At 36.7% G+C, this 15,658-nt stretch overlaps 1 protein-coding gene across 3 annotated transcripts in view; it reads left to right on the top strand.

Annotated features, from left to right (window-relative positions):
• HMGN3 (high mobility group nucleosomal binding domain 3) overlaps positions 1–15,658 on the top strand; it is a 33,624-nt gene that overhangs the window by 13,865 nt on the left and 4,101 nt on the right. For all 3 annotated transcript variants that reach the window (XM_083377729.1, XM_083377728.1, XM_083377727.1), the window contains exons 2-4: positions 7,511–7,561; positions 13,095–13,124; positions 14,973–15,020. In XM_083377729.1, coding sequence (XP_083233855.1) covers positions 7,511–7,561; positions 13,095–13,124; positions 14,973–15,020 — 129 coding nt within the window. The remainder of the gene's footprint in view (positions 1–7,510; positions 7,562–13,094; positions 13,125–14,972; positions 15,021–15,658) is intronic.

Raw genomic sequence — 15,658 nt, 5'->3', positions numbered from 1 at the left:
TACTCCGTCTGATGATTAAGTATAATTAAAAGCTACCATCAGAGGGTTGCCCTCATTCCAGTTGTCTACCTCAGAGGTCCCCAACCTCTCTAGGTTGGTGGCCCGGAGGGAAAGGAAGGAGAAGGCATGGGGCCATGTGCGCAACGCAAATGGCGGTGCAAGTGTGCACGTGATGTTGGGGGTGGGATTAGTGCCTGAATGACACTCAGGTGGGCCTAGCGCCTGTGCAATACTCAGGGTGTGGCTAGCGCCTGCACGATACTTGGCAGTGCTAATGCGATTGGGAGGAGTGCGTGCATTGGCCATGGCCCGGTAGTGGGTTGCAGCCCACAGGTTGGGGACACCTGGTCTACCTGATTCACCATGTACAGTACTTTTCTTTTATCTTGATTCATTCCCAATATATCAGAACTGCGGGTCTCAGAATTTCCAGCCAATGTGTGGTTAGGATGAAAATTTTAGGAGCTGCAGTTGCAACCATATTTTGAGATTGTTGGGTCATATCAAGCTGTTCTTGATCCTGAGGATAGACTTGGAAGGAAATTGGACCTTGTGTCTCTGGATATTAAGTAGACCAGAGGTCCCCAACCCTTTGGTCACCAGGGACTGGTTATGTGGAGAGAGGTTTTTCTGCGTACCGAAGGGGGCGTGGTTTTGTGTGCTGCCTGTATCCTGTGGATGGGGTTTTCCTTGTTTGTGCAGACCGGTTGCTGGCATGCCACGGACAGGTACTGGTTCACGGACTGAGGGTTGGGGACCCTGAAGTAGACCAGGACTGTTGTTGTTCATTCCCAAGTGCATGTATTTTTTGGAGGTGTATGTGAAAATGAAGCAACCAGCACCTCCTACACCTTCCCTTTTATAATTCAACCAAGGCATGGCTTCCTAATGCCTTTTCCTTTGCCTTTGGAGCAGCCCCATTGCATTCCTCTGTCCTACTCGCTTCTCTTGCCTGCGCTTTCGTGCATCCTGGATTTGTCCCAGCTGTTCTTTATCACTGTCCAATTCAGGTTCCCAGCACAGGTGTGTCTCAGCCTGAGCGCAAGTAGAGGGGCCAGGTTCCTTGTCCATCTGTAAGTCTTGGAACTCCTCAGAGCCTTCCTCTGACTCTAGCATGTATTCTTAGAGCATAAATGCACTTGCATTTCCTTGCATTATAGTTTGTTAAATATTTAATAATAACTTTATTCCACTGTAGAAAAATAACACAGCATACGAAGTTAGCATAAAAGAAGTAAGCCATGACCATTGGTTGTGTGTTGCCTTTTGTAGGCCACAAGAGCTAGAGAGCTATTTGTCTTAATCTTTGTGTTCTTCAGGCTTTTAACTTGGTTGTCTTAACAACAACAACAAAAATAAAAGAATGAATCAACCCACTGCAACACACCCTATGGATTTTTGAAACACAATTGGAAAAAGTACATAATGATTGGGTCAGATATTTTTTTAATTGTTTACTGTTATAATAGACATAGAGAAAGAGTCATTTTAAAGGTTAGGGAACTGATGCAAGATGACTCCTGCTAGGAAACAGAAGGGTTTGTGGATAGATTCAGGATGGACAGAAAGAAATACTTTCTCATGCCACACTCTCTTAAACTGGAATTCATTGCTACCAGTTGTGCTAGTGGCAGCCACTTCGGATGATTTTGGAAGGGAACTGGACAGATTCATGAAGTACCAGGCTATCAGTAAGCTAATGGTGCTGGCTCAATTATTATTACCTCCTGAATGCTTTAGGTGCTGGTTGCTGGGAAGCAACAGAGGAAAGTGAATATTTCCTTGTTCAGGATTCTGAACTTCCTAAATGAATCCAGGTGACTTGTTTGATAGTCCGTTAGACAAGATGGGCCGATGGTTCGATTCTGCACGACTCATTGGTAGGTACAGTAGGAGGGTGAGTGGGTGGATGGATGGATAGAATATAAATATTTTTTTCCTAAGATTACAAAATTGTATATCCTCAAAAACATATTTACTCTTGTCTTTGGGGGTTCATATTTTTTTTAAAAAATGCATTTTAAGGCAACAAAGAGCAATTAACTGGGTATAACCTTATTGGATTTACAAATATATAGTATTTAGTTCTAGCGTAGCCATTCTAACACAGTTTGGTCTGAAAATATCTAAAACTGTTATTGAAACTGTATAATTTTCAATCTGCCAAACTCAGGCTGATGACTACAAATTCAGTTTACGTATTTTGTAAAAATATCCTTCAAATGTATTAGAACTAATTAATTAAAGATAATTAAAAACTATATAATCCCAATGATTTTATTCAGGGTTCGAAATTATTTTCTTGATTTTCCAGAAGTGGCTAATCTCTCTTGTATCATGCCAGACATCTGGATTGCCAAGTGCAAGGTCTTTATGAGTATGTCAGTAATGTGTTATAAAATTAATGAAAACAATATAGATTTATTACTGCATAAAATAAGAACTCTTGTTTGAAACCAAGCCTTTTCATGATTTGTACCACAAAAGAAAATAGCGTAAAAACTGGCAGTGGAATAGAAATGGCGATTTTTGGCACAATAGAGACAGTAATTTTTTTTTTATTACTTGGAACTGATCTCTATACCTATTATGTAGGCTTTCTGGGAACATCTTGCATCAGAATTGTTTTTCTGGAGAATTTTGGACTGTCTTAAATCAGTTTGGGATACGAGATAACATTTTAACTTGACATATTCAATAAATTTTATACCTAATCAATAGACTATTATTATAGTTCATAGTACAGACAGCTATGTGTTCAGACTGGATTTGGCATTTTTATCCACCTGTTGAGTCTTTCCCAAAGACCTGGGATAGGCAGATGTGGGTGTCTGATGTTGTTAAAGGTATGGTGTTAAAGGATGGAAGCTGCTTTGAGTAAAGCTGCTTTTGCAGTCGTCCGATTGTGATTCTGTCGAGGCCAGAGGTGTTCCAAGTGGTGTTCCAGTTGTTTTGGGATTGCACCCAAGGTGCCTATTACTATTGGTACTACCTTTGCTTATTATTATTACTGTATAGTTATGGTTCATTGCATAGTCAGCTAGACTAAAATGAACATTAAAAATATAGTTCTTTCGCAAGTTATAAACATTAAAATGTGGTTCTATATTGTTTATGAACTGTTCTCATTTAGCTAATATATGAGTTTGCCCAATAAATCTATGAGATGAAGTCTGGTTCATTTAAAAAAAACATAGTTAAAACATCTTGGTTTAGCATTATCTGTGAATGCAGTCATTAGCTTTTATCTTGGGAACCTCAAGTGGTATTCCACATACAAAAGGGGGCATTGCAAGTCTTCATTTGCAGCTCCTCTACACACCACACCCATCAAACTGGATCTGAGGGTTAAGGCTCCCTTAGAATGATATGAGACATAGTAGAGAATTCTGAAGGAATTGTAGAATGTAAACACTTTCTTTTATCACAATGGAAATCTTTAAAGATGAACCATTACTTGGAACTTAAGTCAATAATTTGATTGCACAAACAAGGGTGGAGAAAACTTTCATTACTTGGAACTTATATCAATAATTTGATTGCCTTCCATCATGGAGCTATGATGTGCTTGAAATGCTTCTAATTTATTTTTCTTGTGATAATTAGGGCTGACAGTCCCAATCTTTGTAGAGTTTGTATGACATGGCTGCTTAAATAAGGGTAGTTTGACCCCAAACTGTCCTAGAGAGGTCTCAGCTAAAACTTTTAGAGGCTGACTGAATTGGGGTGTTTAGGTAACACAGAACTCCACCCTGCCATGTTAACAAGCATTTTTTCATTAATGTCAAAATGAGATTGTTGGGACCATATCTGTTTTGTGATATGTCCTGTAGCATATGCATACACACACAGTATATATACATAAAGTACAATCTTTGTAATGAATTTTTTTTGAAGCAGATACTATACCTTGGAAATCTTTAGATCACATACTGCCTTTAGATGTTCTGCCTGCTTTTGAAAAAGTAATATGTCAAACCAAGTTGACAAAATAAATTTGTGCCAGATGACACCTTGCGAGCCGTTTTAATTTTGCAATTATGAAAGGAATGAAAGGAACAAAGTAAAACTATAAATGAAGACTTTTTTTTTTAACTGTAGGGTACAAAAATCTAAAGTATTCTCTTGGACCTGCTGGTTGAAGAGAATGAAACGGTGGTCAGATAAATGACAATTACATTTTTAAAACCATTTTTCCACAAATACAATTTCACTCAGCTCTTGGCCTGATTTGGGAATATTTTCTCTTCAGTCAGCAGGAATGGTAATTGAAGCAGTTAATAAGGCAAGGCTTATCAATACATTTTGCCTCATCACCAGCCCATAGCAACATTGCATTTAAATTCAGGAGATACAACAAAAGAATAATTTACAATTAGATAAGATAGTCTTGGAGAATCCAATTTCACCCTTCACCTCCTTCAGTTCCCAGCCTTCAACTTTGACATTTGCACCAAACATTTGCAACAATGCAAGGCTTTAAATTGTTAATCCTTGCATTAAACAGTCTATCATGGAGTTGATATTCTCTTCCTCAGCTTCTTTTCCACTGGTTCAAGCGTTCCCTGAATAGATTTTGATCTGCAGATGTTGCTGCCTGCAAAAAAAAAAACCACCAAAAAAAAACAAACCCAGGAAGAACCTCAGATGGTACAGAGAATCCTCAAACTTAGCACAACTATTAGTTTGAGGCTTGGGAAGAGGGAAGACCATACCGTCTCTTTGCATTTTCACAGTGACCCTCTTTATCAAATCTGAAATGCCTCCCGTGGTGAAAAGACCTTCTCTTCTGGTGGGGGTTGGGGGTGGGTGGGTGAGACTTAGCCAGCCCAGGGTATTGTACTACAAGCTTCTTAATTGATTTAGCATATATTTTATAAATTGTATAAAGTTGTTTGGCTTTACGTTTTTAGGCTTCAGCAATGTGCTGATATAGCTTAATTTAAAACATTCTGTTTCTTCCATTATTCTTATTAAGATTCATGAATTTAATAAAGTTTAAACAAATGGTTTAAAAATGGATAATTTAAAAAAATAAAATGTAGACACACCACATACACAAACACACACACACACACACACACACACACATACATACATACACACACAGAGAGAAGCATAATCGTACAGAGAAGCATAATCGTACACAGCACATTCTTTATTAGCGGAAGGGTTTTTCTTGAAGATTACATTCTTGCTTGTAGCTAAATGATTCACCCAGTGAGACATAAAGCTGGAACCTCTTTTCTTTAGCACATTTACTTGGAATAAAGGCATAAAGCAGTGAGAATAGTTTTGAGTGAAGATAGCACTCATGAGACTGACCTGATTTTATGACCTTTTCTGTGGCAGTCATTAAGTAAACTGCAGTCGTTGAGCAAACCCATTGCTGAAGTAAATGCCTTTTTTTTAAAAAAAAAAAAAGTAAATTGTGATCACATGACTACAGGATGCTGCAAATGGTGGTAATATCAGAATTTCTAAATGCCTAAAATGTCATGGGGAGGGGAGGGCTGTCAGAACTTCAGAACTTTTGGGGGTCCATTAGAACTTCGAATACTTGCTAATGGCCAGTCATAAGTCAAGGACTACCAGTAGAGGAATTCATCAGATGTGTTTTGATCCAACTGAGGCACTGCAGTGTCAGATTGGATTGTCATCAAAGCATTTCCAGTTGAAACCCGTTTTTTGCCAGAAGACTCATTATTAGCAATCTGTAACAAATTATGGATGAGAAATCTTTTATTGGTTGTTGTGGGGGGAAAATGTCGCTTGCTTTAAATTTTGGGGAGAGTCCACCCGGTAGACCATTGGTTGGTTTGGGATTTCAAGTAGCCAATGTGGGATTTTATTTTTTTTTAAATGGAAATGGATACTAGTTTGTTGGTGTTCAGTTGCTAAGTCATGCCTGACTCTGCAACCCCATGGACCATAGCAAGACAAGCTGCCAGCTAAATACCTTGCTTTGCCTTCCATTTATAACAAATTTAGTTGCTGTGTGAACTACTGGAATAATACCTGCCATTATTTATTTTCAGGAGCTTGGAGATTGCTGGAATACAGTTTGTGTAATAGTCTCTGTCCTAGTTAGGACAACCCATCAGGTGCGGTGTATTATAATGCTGCAGTTATAGACATGCTCTAGTTGTTGAATTCTGGGAGTTGTAGTTCCAATATATTACATGGCATTATGTGGTGAAGCCTGTTTTAATTTGTCTGTAGCAACTATAAGAAACCTGGAAAAGCCAACTAAGACATGAACTGTGGAAATCAATTATCTTTTTTTTATTTTGTTCTTTATTTCTATTCCATAAAAAATACGTGTGATAAAGGCATTGTTTGGGAAGCCCTATACCTATGTTTTCCTGCCCCAAGAAATGTTTACAGCAATGGTCAGTGCTTCAAAATGACCAGGTGATTGTAGGCTGCCCCTTTTACACAGGTAGTTCTCATTTAGTAACCTCAATTAGGATTGGCAATTTGTTGGTCACTAAGTGAAGCTTCATGATTTTACAGTCTTCTTTGTTTTACAGATCTGAAAAGGTTACAAATACAAGGACTGGTCGCAAAGTTACTTTTTCATTATCAGTGTAACTGGATGGTTACTAAATGTGGGAATTGCTAAATGAGGACTACTTGTACATACTCTGTCCCATCATGTCACCCATTTGGAATCCAGTTACTCTTGCTGCAGATGCCCTTTCCTGCCTAGCTGATTCTGTGTTGAAATTATATTCCAAACTGCTGTGTAGATCCTCCTGTACCATTTACATACGGGACATAGGTCCGGATGAGGCTTTACTAGTGTCTCATTTTTTGCTGCTTTGAAATGGTTTTAGTGCAATATTATGTATATTTATTTATTTATAAGAGTTTTGGAAGTTTGAATTGTTCACCTAAACATCAAAAGATTCTTATAAAATATCCAAGCCAAGCAACATTATTCTACCAGTAAGAATTTAGATTTAAATACACCTGGTTGAAATGAGTCCTACTAAACTAAACTTAATTTTCCTTCAAGAAAAAAAATAAGGTTTTCTTCTCTTACCACAGATTTTAATTTGTAGTATTACTAATAAGATATATTGTCTGTTTCCATTATTGAGGACTGGATGGGAGACAAATAGTTATACTTCTGTGTTTTAGTATCTTCATCAGAATTGGATTATAGATTTTCTTTTCATTTTCATTTGACCTGAAAAGTAAACTAGAATATAACACATGTAACTCAATGGTTCTACTTAAAAGCACTCCTTAGTCTTTTTTAAAGAAATATTTGTTAAAATAGAAAATTGTTAATCCGTTGTGAATATTTATATCTTCAAAACACTTCAGATTATAATAATCTAATGCTCAGGTGATCTCTGACTCATTAGGATGGAATTAAATCTTATTGTCTTTTTTATTGAAATAGTATAACCTATAAGATTTCCATTTGGTTCTATATTTCTGACTGTCTGTTTTAACTAAGGAGAATGCAGTATACTTAATCGTATCATTTTATTTCTAGTCCCCAGAGGGTGCTGAAGCCAAGGATGCGGCAAAAATAACAAAACAAGAGGCAAGTCTGATTGTTTTCAATTCTTTCTTTTATTGATGGCAAGATAATAAAGACAAAAACAATTACATTCCTCTGTGGCGATAGTCAGTCTATCTAATAAAGTGTAGTGGTGCTTTCATGACAGCTGGTTAACACTTCATATATTTTGTATATTTAAGAAAATCCTCTTCCTTGAAACATAACATTTTCATAAACAATATCCTTGTTTAGTATCACAGTGTCTGATTGATTGGGTAGTACCTGCATGTCTCTGTGAATCAGGAAGTCACAGGATTTTGCAAGGGCAGAGTGCTTCTTTTAGGATCAACAAATATTGACCTATTGGTTGCAACAGGAATTGGCCAACCAGCTTGTTGGCCAAGCCTGATTGACAGTCTCCTGGTTTTTAGCCTGATGCAAAGGAGTGAGGAATGACAAAACATGCTCCTTAGAAACTTCTGTGCAATGTTATGATGGAAGTTTGAAATGTCAGGTGCGGCGTTGTAAGTTTATCTTTTATCATTTTGGTTAGGAATAGATGCCCAGGAATAAGCTTAATGTTTTGTCAGTTACGTTTGCTATAACAGTTGTTCCCAGATGGCCTTTCAAAGTTCTTCCGCTATGTTAATGGGCACACTGAGAGATAATTTCTTTCCCAGGCAGGAAGAACTTCTTCAATAATTTCCACATGTCAGGCGGACACCTTTGGCAGTACAAACCTCCACAAGTCATGTTGCTCCAGTGACTGAAATTCAGTAAGGCTGCCCAAAGAAGCTTAATTCATAATAGAGAAAAAGTTAAGAGAGTTAAAGGCAATCATAGCCTCATATACCAGATCACAGCTTTGACTGGATGCCCTCATGCCCAGGTGTGCCATGACATGTGAAACAAAACCAAACCCCTTTATATTGTCCTGTAGAGATTCTTTGCATACAAATATGAGATAGTGCAAACTAAGGTACCAACTCAGGTGTAACCTTTTTACCTAAAGATTGGACAGAAGGTCCGATGGCCTGATTGAATATAACTTGGGTTTAGGCTGTGGCAGAGCTCTCAAAGCTAAGGCCTCTGTCCATCAGTATGGACAGGATCAAATGCCAACTGCTTAAAAATCACTTGCATGTTCACAAGTTGTTTTAATGTTTGCATGGAATACACAAGTTCTAAAGTCTTAGTGTAACCTGCTGCTCTTTATAAGTCCCCTTTGAAATTATAACTTCCTTATTTTAAAAATAGAAGAAATGTGCAAATAAGCCTGTGAGAGATAGAATGCTCTTATCTCCAAGGACATGTCTGCTCTGCAAGAGAACTCATTCCCATCTGGTACAAAGTTAGTTCACTCCACTGGTGAACTGAAGCACCTTAAATGAGGAATCTGCTTCGCAGACTTAGAATTGTCCCTCATATTGGCATATTTTAGAAATACCTTGAAGTAGTTTTTTTCTGTTTGTCACACTTTTTTTAAAGGAATTTCCCCCCCCCACTTCTCCCCGCCCCTTCTGCCAAGAATAAATCTATTGCACTTGTTTGCATGTTTTCCAATTATAAATGAAATTGATTTTAAGGGAAATAAGACAGAAGCTCCATTTGGTAAGAATAGCAGGAGCAGTAGTAATATTAAAAGACAATCTTGAACTAAGCAGTATTTGTATTACAGTACAATTGTATTTACTCTGCAGCAGGGCCAACATAAGTTAAGATTAGCCTTGCTCCTAGGAGGAAGGAGTGTTGGATATATTTACCACCTTGAGTTATTTGTAGAAATAATAAAAGTGGGATACAAACAAACAAATAATAAATAGACAAGTAGGGATGTTGGGTACAGGCGACACTGACCTAGAACCTTCTAAAAAAGAATCTTCTGCACTAATATCTGTTGGAATATCACTTTATATACTCACCTGAGTAGCTTTTCTATGGAAAATACAAAGGCTTGTATGTAACACAGTGACGTATTTTGATCATCTGTGCAATGTTTGTTCCCTTTTTCTTCTGAAATATTGCATGTTATGCTTTGGCAACTAAGAAAGTTCATTTTGGAAAAGATCTTATTGACAAGATGTGTAGAGGGAATAGGGGAATGGCCCTGAGGGTAGTAGAAAGAACTGCTACCAAGGCATTTCTTAAATAAGCAGGGCTTGAGCCAGGCCTTCGAAATAACTTGAGGAAACGTTGCACACAAAGTCCTTACAGGTTCATATGAAGATAAAGGGAACCACATTCAGACGTGCAAGACTTCTGTTATTGAACCTGTTAAAATAAAAACAGTCCTGACCTATATGGTATCCTTTTCTAAGTCTCATATACCTCGTAGGGCTAAGAAGGAACTTCATCAGAACATAAATAATTTCTTCTCCGTGAAGAATACGGTACGTCTAGTTCCTAGGAAATCCATTCAAGTGACTGAACATCAAACAAGCCCTAATTAATATTTGCTTAATTTTTTTTTAATCACATTTTTTTATAACCTTACATTCGGAGAACAAATCAGTACAGCTCCTGTTTGTTTCACTGGGGCTCTTTTTCTAGATTGTACTTTCATTTAGTTCCATAAAAGTAGATTTTATGACAGATTTATTTTTGAACTAACGGTTCAGTAAAGAACATTTGATGGATGTTGCCGTTAGTAATAAAGTGATAATGGGCATATTTGAACAGGATATACTAAGAAAATGTTTCCAGATCAGCTGAAATGAATGCATGCTTTCTATTTTTAAAAAAAATCATTGAGAATTTGAAAGCACATTTTAATTTACCAAAGCAACTTTCCTGAATAATTAACCATGAATTGCCTCTCTTTTTAATCAAGCCAGTGTTCTCTAGGGATTATTTTTTTTAAAAAAAAATTGTTACTTGTAGGAATATGTAAAAATTTGTGATGCTAACTGGATTAAGCTGGATTGTTATAGTGTGCATGTATTTTCAGTATATCCAGAAGGATGAAAGGTTTTGTTTTACTTTTGGTATGTCTACGAGTTAGCCACAACTAGGAAATTGTTTTTTTAAACAATTATTATTATTATTTAAGTGCAGCAATTATTAATTTGCTGCAATTAAATAATAATCCTTTTTCTGGTACAGGATCCTCACTGTAAACATCTATGTAAATATAGGCTCTCCATTAACTGTAATAGTTACTTTCATTACAGTAAAGAAGCTTGCACACAATTTTTCCCTGAATGCTGCTAGTTTTAAATGCATATTTAGAAAGAAAAGTGCATTTTTCAAAGGAATCTTACATTTGTGTGACTTTAAGAACTGGGCAATTGATACAGCATCAGTCCACTGGTAGAACATCTGTCATATCTGGTGGCTGCATAGACCCAAAAGGGGAAAGACTGACAAGGACAAATGTTAGGGTATTGTACTGGAATAGCTGCCAAGATGGCAACCTATTGGACATTTAATTGATTACCTTATTTTGTAAAACATTTGTTTACACTGTCACTTCAACTTCAACTGGTTTTCAAAATGACTTAGGAAAAAATGGGCAATTCTAATGTGAATTAAAAGCAGAGGCCTCCTTCCTAACAACACTATACGTGGAACAGGTTTGTAAGAATAGAAGTCCCCTCCATCATGCTGCAGGCCCCCTCCTGGATAGTCCCTCCTGCAGGTTAGAGGCAATCATTTCCAAGGCAGTGGTCTATTTTATAGATAATGAATGAAAATGAGGAAATAAAATTTTTTAATTATGTTTAGGGGAAATGCATTGAATAGATACTTGCAATGATGTCCTTGGGATAATTGTCCTAAAATCACATCCTATTCTAGAAAGAATGGCTCTATACACAAGCAATACAGCAAGACATTTAATCTAATTTTAGAAATAAGAGATATAATTCAGACGTTAATGGTAAGATCTGTAACAACCTATTCTAGGTTGATGGCTACAATTCACAAAAATTCCCCACAAATCTGAAAGGCATCCATCTACGTAATATCATTTTTAACATATCAAGGAAGTTTAAAACCCTTGGTTGGCAGACCTGAATTTCAAGTTTCAGTCTGCATTTTTAGTCCTACTCTGTGAATGCGACTTAGAAGGCTTTGAGGTGACAGATTGAGAAAAAGAGAGTTTTAAATCCTGGGGAATGGTGCCTCCAGTGATCTTTTCCAATATTAACAAGCAAATTCTTCCACAAATGAATATTTCAGTGCTGCAAATAAGTTGGGACAACAAAGCCCAAAGTACCAAATTCTTTGCAGTATACCATAAAAAATATTCTGAAATGTGACCAGTGGCTTCTGCAGCAGTATGTTGTTTCTGACATTAGCACATTCAGGAACCAGAAGCATAGCAGAAGACAGTGACTCTTACGACAATATCCCCTCATTCATTTTGGTGTTTCACATGACCCTTATCATTGGCACAGGTGTTGCACTAACATTGATTCCCTCATTTGCTTATTCAGAGGCAACATGAAAGCTGTCATTTAGGCAATGCAACAGGACATGGTAACACCTTCCAGCTGGATATGAGCTTGTCTTCTCTCCCATGTATAGCATTAGTATAAAAATGTTATTTTACCAATAGTACATATCCATATTTTTTGTTAAAATGGAAGAAAAAAGAATCAAGTGATCCAGATTCGTAATATGGTATTTAGCCTTTATTTCTGGAGCTCAATATTCTAAGGTCCTAAATCTCTTAAAATTCTCCTGTCTCATTTTTCATTTAATGAAATTTTTGATTTCCGAAGATTTTCAATGTAAGTTTACATGTAATATCAGCTTTCAGTTAGAATTTTTCAAGTTTATAGGCTGTATTCTAAAGGAAATAATAAATCAAACAAAAATATTAATGTCTATTGTCACAAGCACCAAATATTAATAACCAGTGCTGTATAGAACAGGGATCCTCAACCACTGGGCCGTGGCCCACTATCACGCTGTGGCTGGTACAGAAGTGAGCTGTGTGAGCAGTGGGCCGGCTGGTTTAGACTATGACATAAAAAAATTATATTTCAGCCGTTTGTCTATCTGTATGTCTATCTGGATTCACCCTTCTACCATCTAATGCCTTCTAGTTACGTTGGGCTACAACTGTGCTTCCTGGAGTTGTAGTTGATCTCATCTGGAGTGCTCCAGGTTGGGAGGGGAAGGTTGGTTTAGCTATGCAAGATATTTACCTGTATATTATCTTGTATTGGAACATTAATATATGTTATTTGTAATTTTAGAAAGCTCCAGAAGTCACATAGTGAATATTATTTGGCTACCAAATTGAAAGTACTATTGATTTACACTCTACTTTGGAGTATAATCTGCCAAATCTTTAGCCCTCATCCCACCACAAAATATTTCCATTACAATGGAGAAAAAAAGGAAGATAATATTTCCAAGTGTAACAATTAAGTTATGCTACTTAAGTACATTGCACGTATCTAAAGTAATTCCACAAAATGTAAATACTTTAGCATAAGATATGAAAGGCTTCTGCTTTTGATGTATATTTTATTGGCAAATGAATGACAACCACCACCACCCTCAATCCCCTTTTACCTACGGTAGTACCATGAATCTACAAAGAAATTTTATTTCTGTTTTATAGCCAACAAGACGATCTGCAAGATTATCAGCTGTAAGTATTTATAAGAGTTTTTCTGTAAATATGAAGCCCCAATATTTCTTAATCCAATCCATGCAAGTATTGGTTATGCCATATGAAGATAGGTAAAATAATACCTTAATTTCTTTTTTTTAAAATTACCCACAAGAGAGGATAATGTAGATTAATTCTTATCTGAAATAACCAAGGATTGCTGCATTTTTCACTTCCAGGAACATTGGAAAGCCCCAAAGCAGCTTTGTACAGTTGAAGTTTATTTTGAAGCTGAGAACACTGGATATCTAGGACACTGTTATAACATTTACTGCATCTGTAAATATACATGCGGAGCACAACTGATTGGACAAATACAAACTCTCCTACACATTTAATCAATATTGTTTCTTAAGATTTGCAAAAAGTTACATTTCTTACTGCCTTTCTTCCTAAGCTCCAAATTAATTTTCTTTCTTTTGATGGAAGGTATCGCTACCCAAAGGCTAGAACAGAGGTCCCTTACCCTTTTGACTCTACGGGAACCCTTGGTTGTTTGTGTAGATTTGATGGCCAGCTCAGTCCAATAGCTGTAGGACAAGAAAATAGAATATAGTTGTCTCAGAGATCTGTCTACCCACAGCATTTTGTGAAAAACTCATTCATAATAAACTCCTTCTGTCTTGTTTGTTTCTTTCTTCTTTCTTCTTGTTCCCTGCTTTGCCTTTTGGCCTTAAGTGGCAGCATCAAACCAAACCAATTTTTACTTTTCTTTCCCGCTCCTTTTAATAAAAATAATTGTTGGCAATTTTATTTATTTATTTATTTATTCGGTTTATATACCGCCCTACTCCCAAAGGACTCGGCGGTTTACAAGGGAAAATTTAAAAACAATACAATGTAAAATTAAAATTAAATTAAGTCTAGCCGCAAAATATTAAAATCACAATTTAAAAACATTAAACCCCTCAGTCCAGACCAGATAGCTCAAAGAGCCAGGTTTTTAGGTCCCGGCGAAATGAACGAAGGTCGGGGGCAGTCCGGAGTTCCGTTGGCAGTTGATTCCATAGTTCTGTTGTCTCCCAGCCCTTGGTTTCAAGTGCCCCCATTCCCACCCGAGTTGATACAGAGCCACTAAGCAAGCTGCCGGTTCGTGAGATAAAGCTTTTCTGGGTGCCTGAGCCAGTCTGTACTTTAGAAATGTTTGGGAAAATAGTCCCAAAGAAAGAAAATGCTCAGGCTAGCTCAATTTTCAAAGAAGCTTAAAAGAAGAAAAGAAGTTAAAATCCTCTTACTCTCAAGAAGACACACACAGACATATTCGGTATATTCATGTTCCACCCATCTCTTTCAAGAAATACTCTTGTGGGTACCATGAGAAGTTCTTGTGGGCATAATGTAACCCTAGGCATAACACTGGGACATGAACATTCACACAGGTCATCTGGCTGGACACAATTTTCAGGATATATGGAAGACATTGCAGGTCATATTAAATTTGGATCATATTAAATTTGATTTGTTAAGTCCAGGTTCATTCATAACTAATCAATTAATACCAGCAATGACTAATCTGATAAATATTTGTTGATAGGGGCTTCATTTTTTTTTTCTTTTTACAGGAAATAGTATTTTTAAACTAGAAAGAGAAAATAATATATCTAATTCAGATTACCAGGAAGAGTTTCTTGCAGTACATTTATAATTTATAGGAAAAGAAACATAAAATGTTTCTGAATAAGGCATAGGAACTAATTTTTACAAAGGCGAAGTGGGTTTACAGACATCAGCTCTTTTCTTATCACAATAAGAAGGAAAGGAGAAGGAGTAACTTAATGTTTCTTAGTACCTATGCTAATGGTTGCATTCTGTGTAAATATTTTCTAGAAACCTGCTCTATCAAAACCTGAGTCTAAGCCAAGGAAAAGTGCTAAGGTAAAACATTCATTTTTTTTAACCATGTGTAGTAAATATTTTCATATTTTCTTAAGCATCCTTTTGGTCTGGTTTAATCTTGCTTTTTCTGTAAGGAGCTCAAAGTGGTATGTGTAGGGGATACCTCTTATTTCATTTTCACAGTAAGGATTCTCTGCAATAGTTTGGGGAGAAAAAAGAGACTGGTCTAAATTCACTCAGTGACCATTGCATTCATGCAGGCTAGAAATTAGATTTCTCCAGTCATCTGATCAGATTTTTCTTCACCAACATTTAAAGCACAATTGTTAACACTAGAAATAATAATAGTGAATTGTAGGTTTTTATGCCAGAAATTGTCATGTTAACGCATCATTATCAGCATAGACCATATAGATGGTCTTCACTTAACCAAAGTAATTGGTAGCGAATTTCTGTCACAAAGTGACGCAGTCATAAAGCATGATGTCAGGAGACTACAATGCTTAGTGATGGAAATGATGGTACATCCGGTTACCCTTATTAAGAAGTCCCATGCCTTTGTTAAGCATAATATCAAGTGGTCACCATTTGCTTCCTCCTCTGGCTTCCCCATTGACTTTGCTTTAGGAAGCCAGCAAAGAAGATCACAAATGGCAATTATGTGATCATGGGATGCT

Source organism: Vipera ursinii (assembly GCF_947247035.1).
Source record: "Vipera ursinii genome assembly, chromosome: 1".
NCBI classification, from domain to species: domain Eukaryota; kingdom Metazoa; phylum Chordata; class Lepidosauria; order Squamata; family Viperidae; genus Vipera; species Vipera ursinii.
This window is presented reverse-complemented; position numbering and strand designations above follow the sequence as displayed.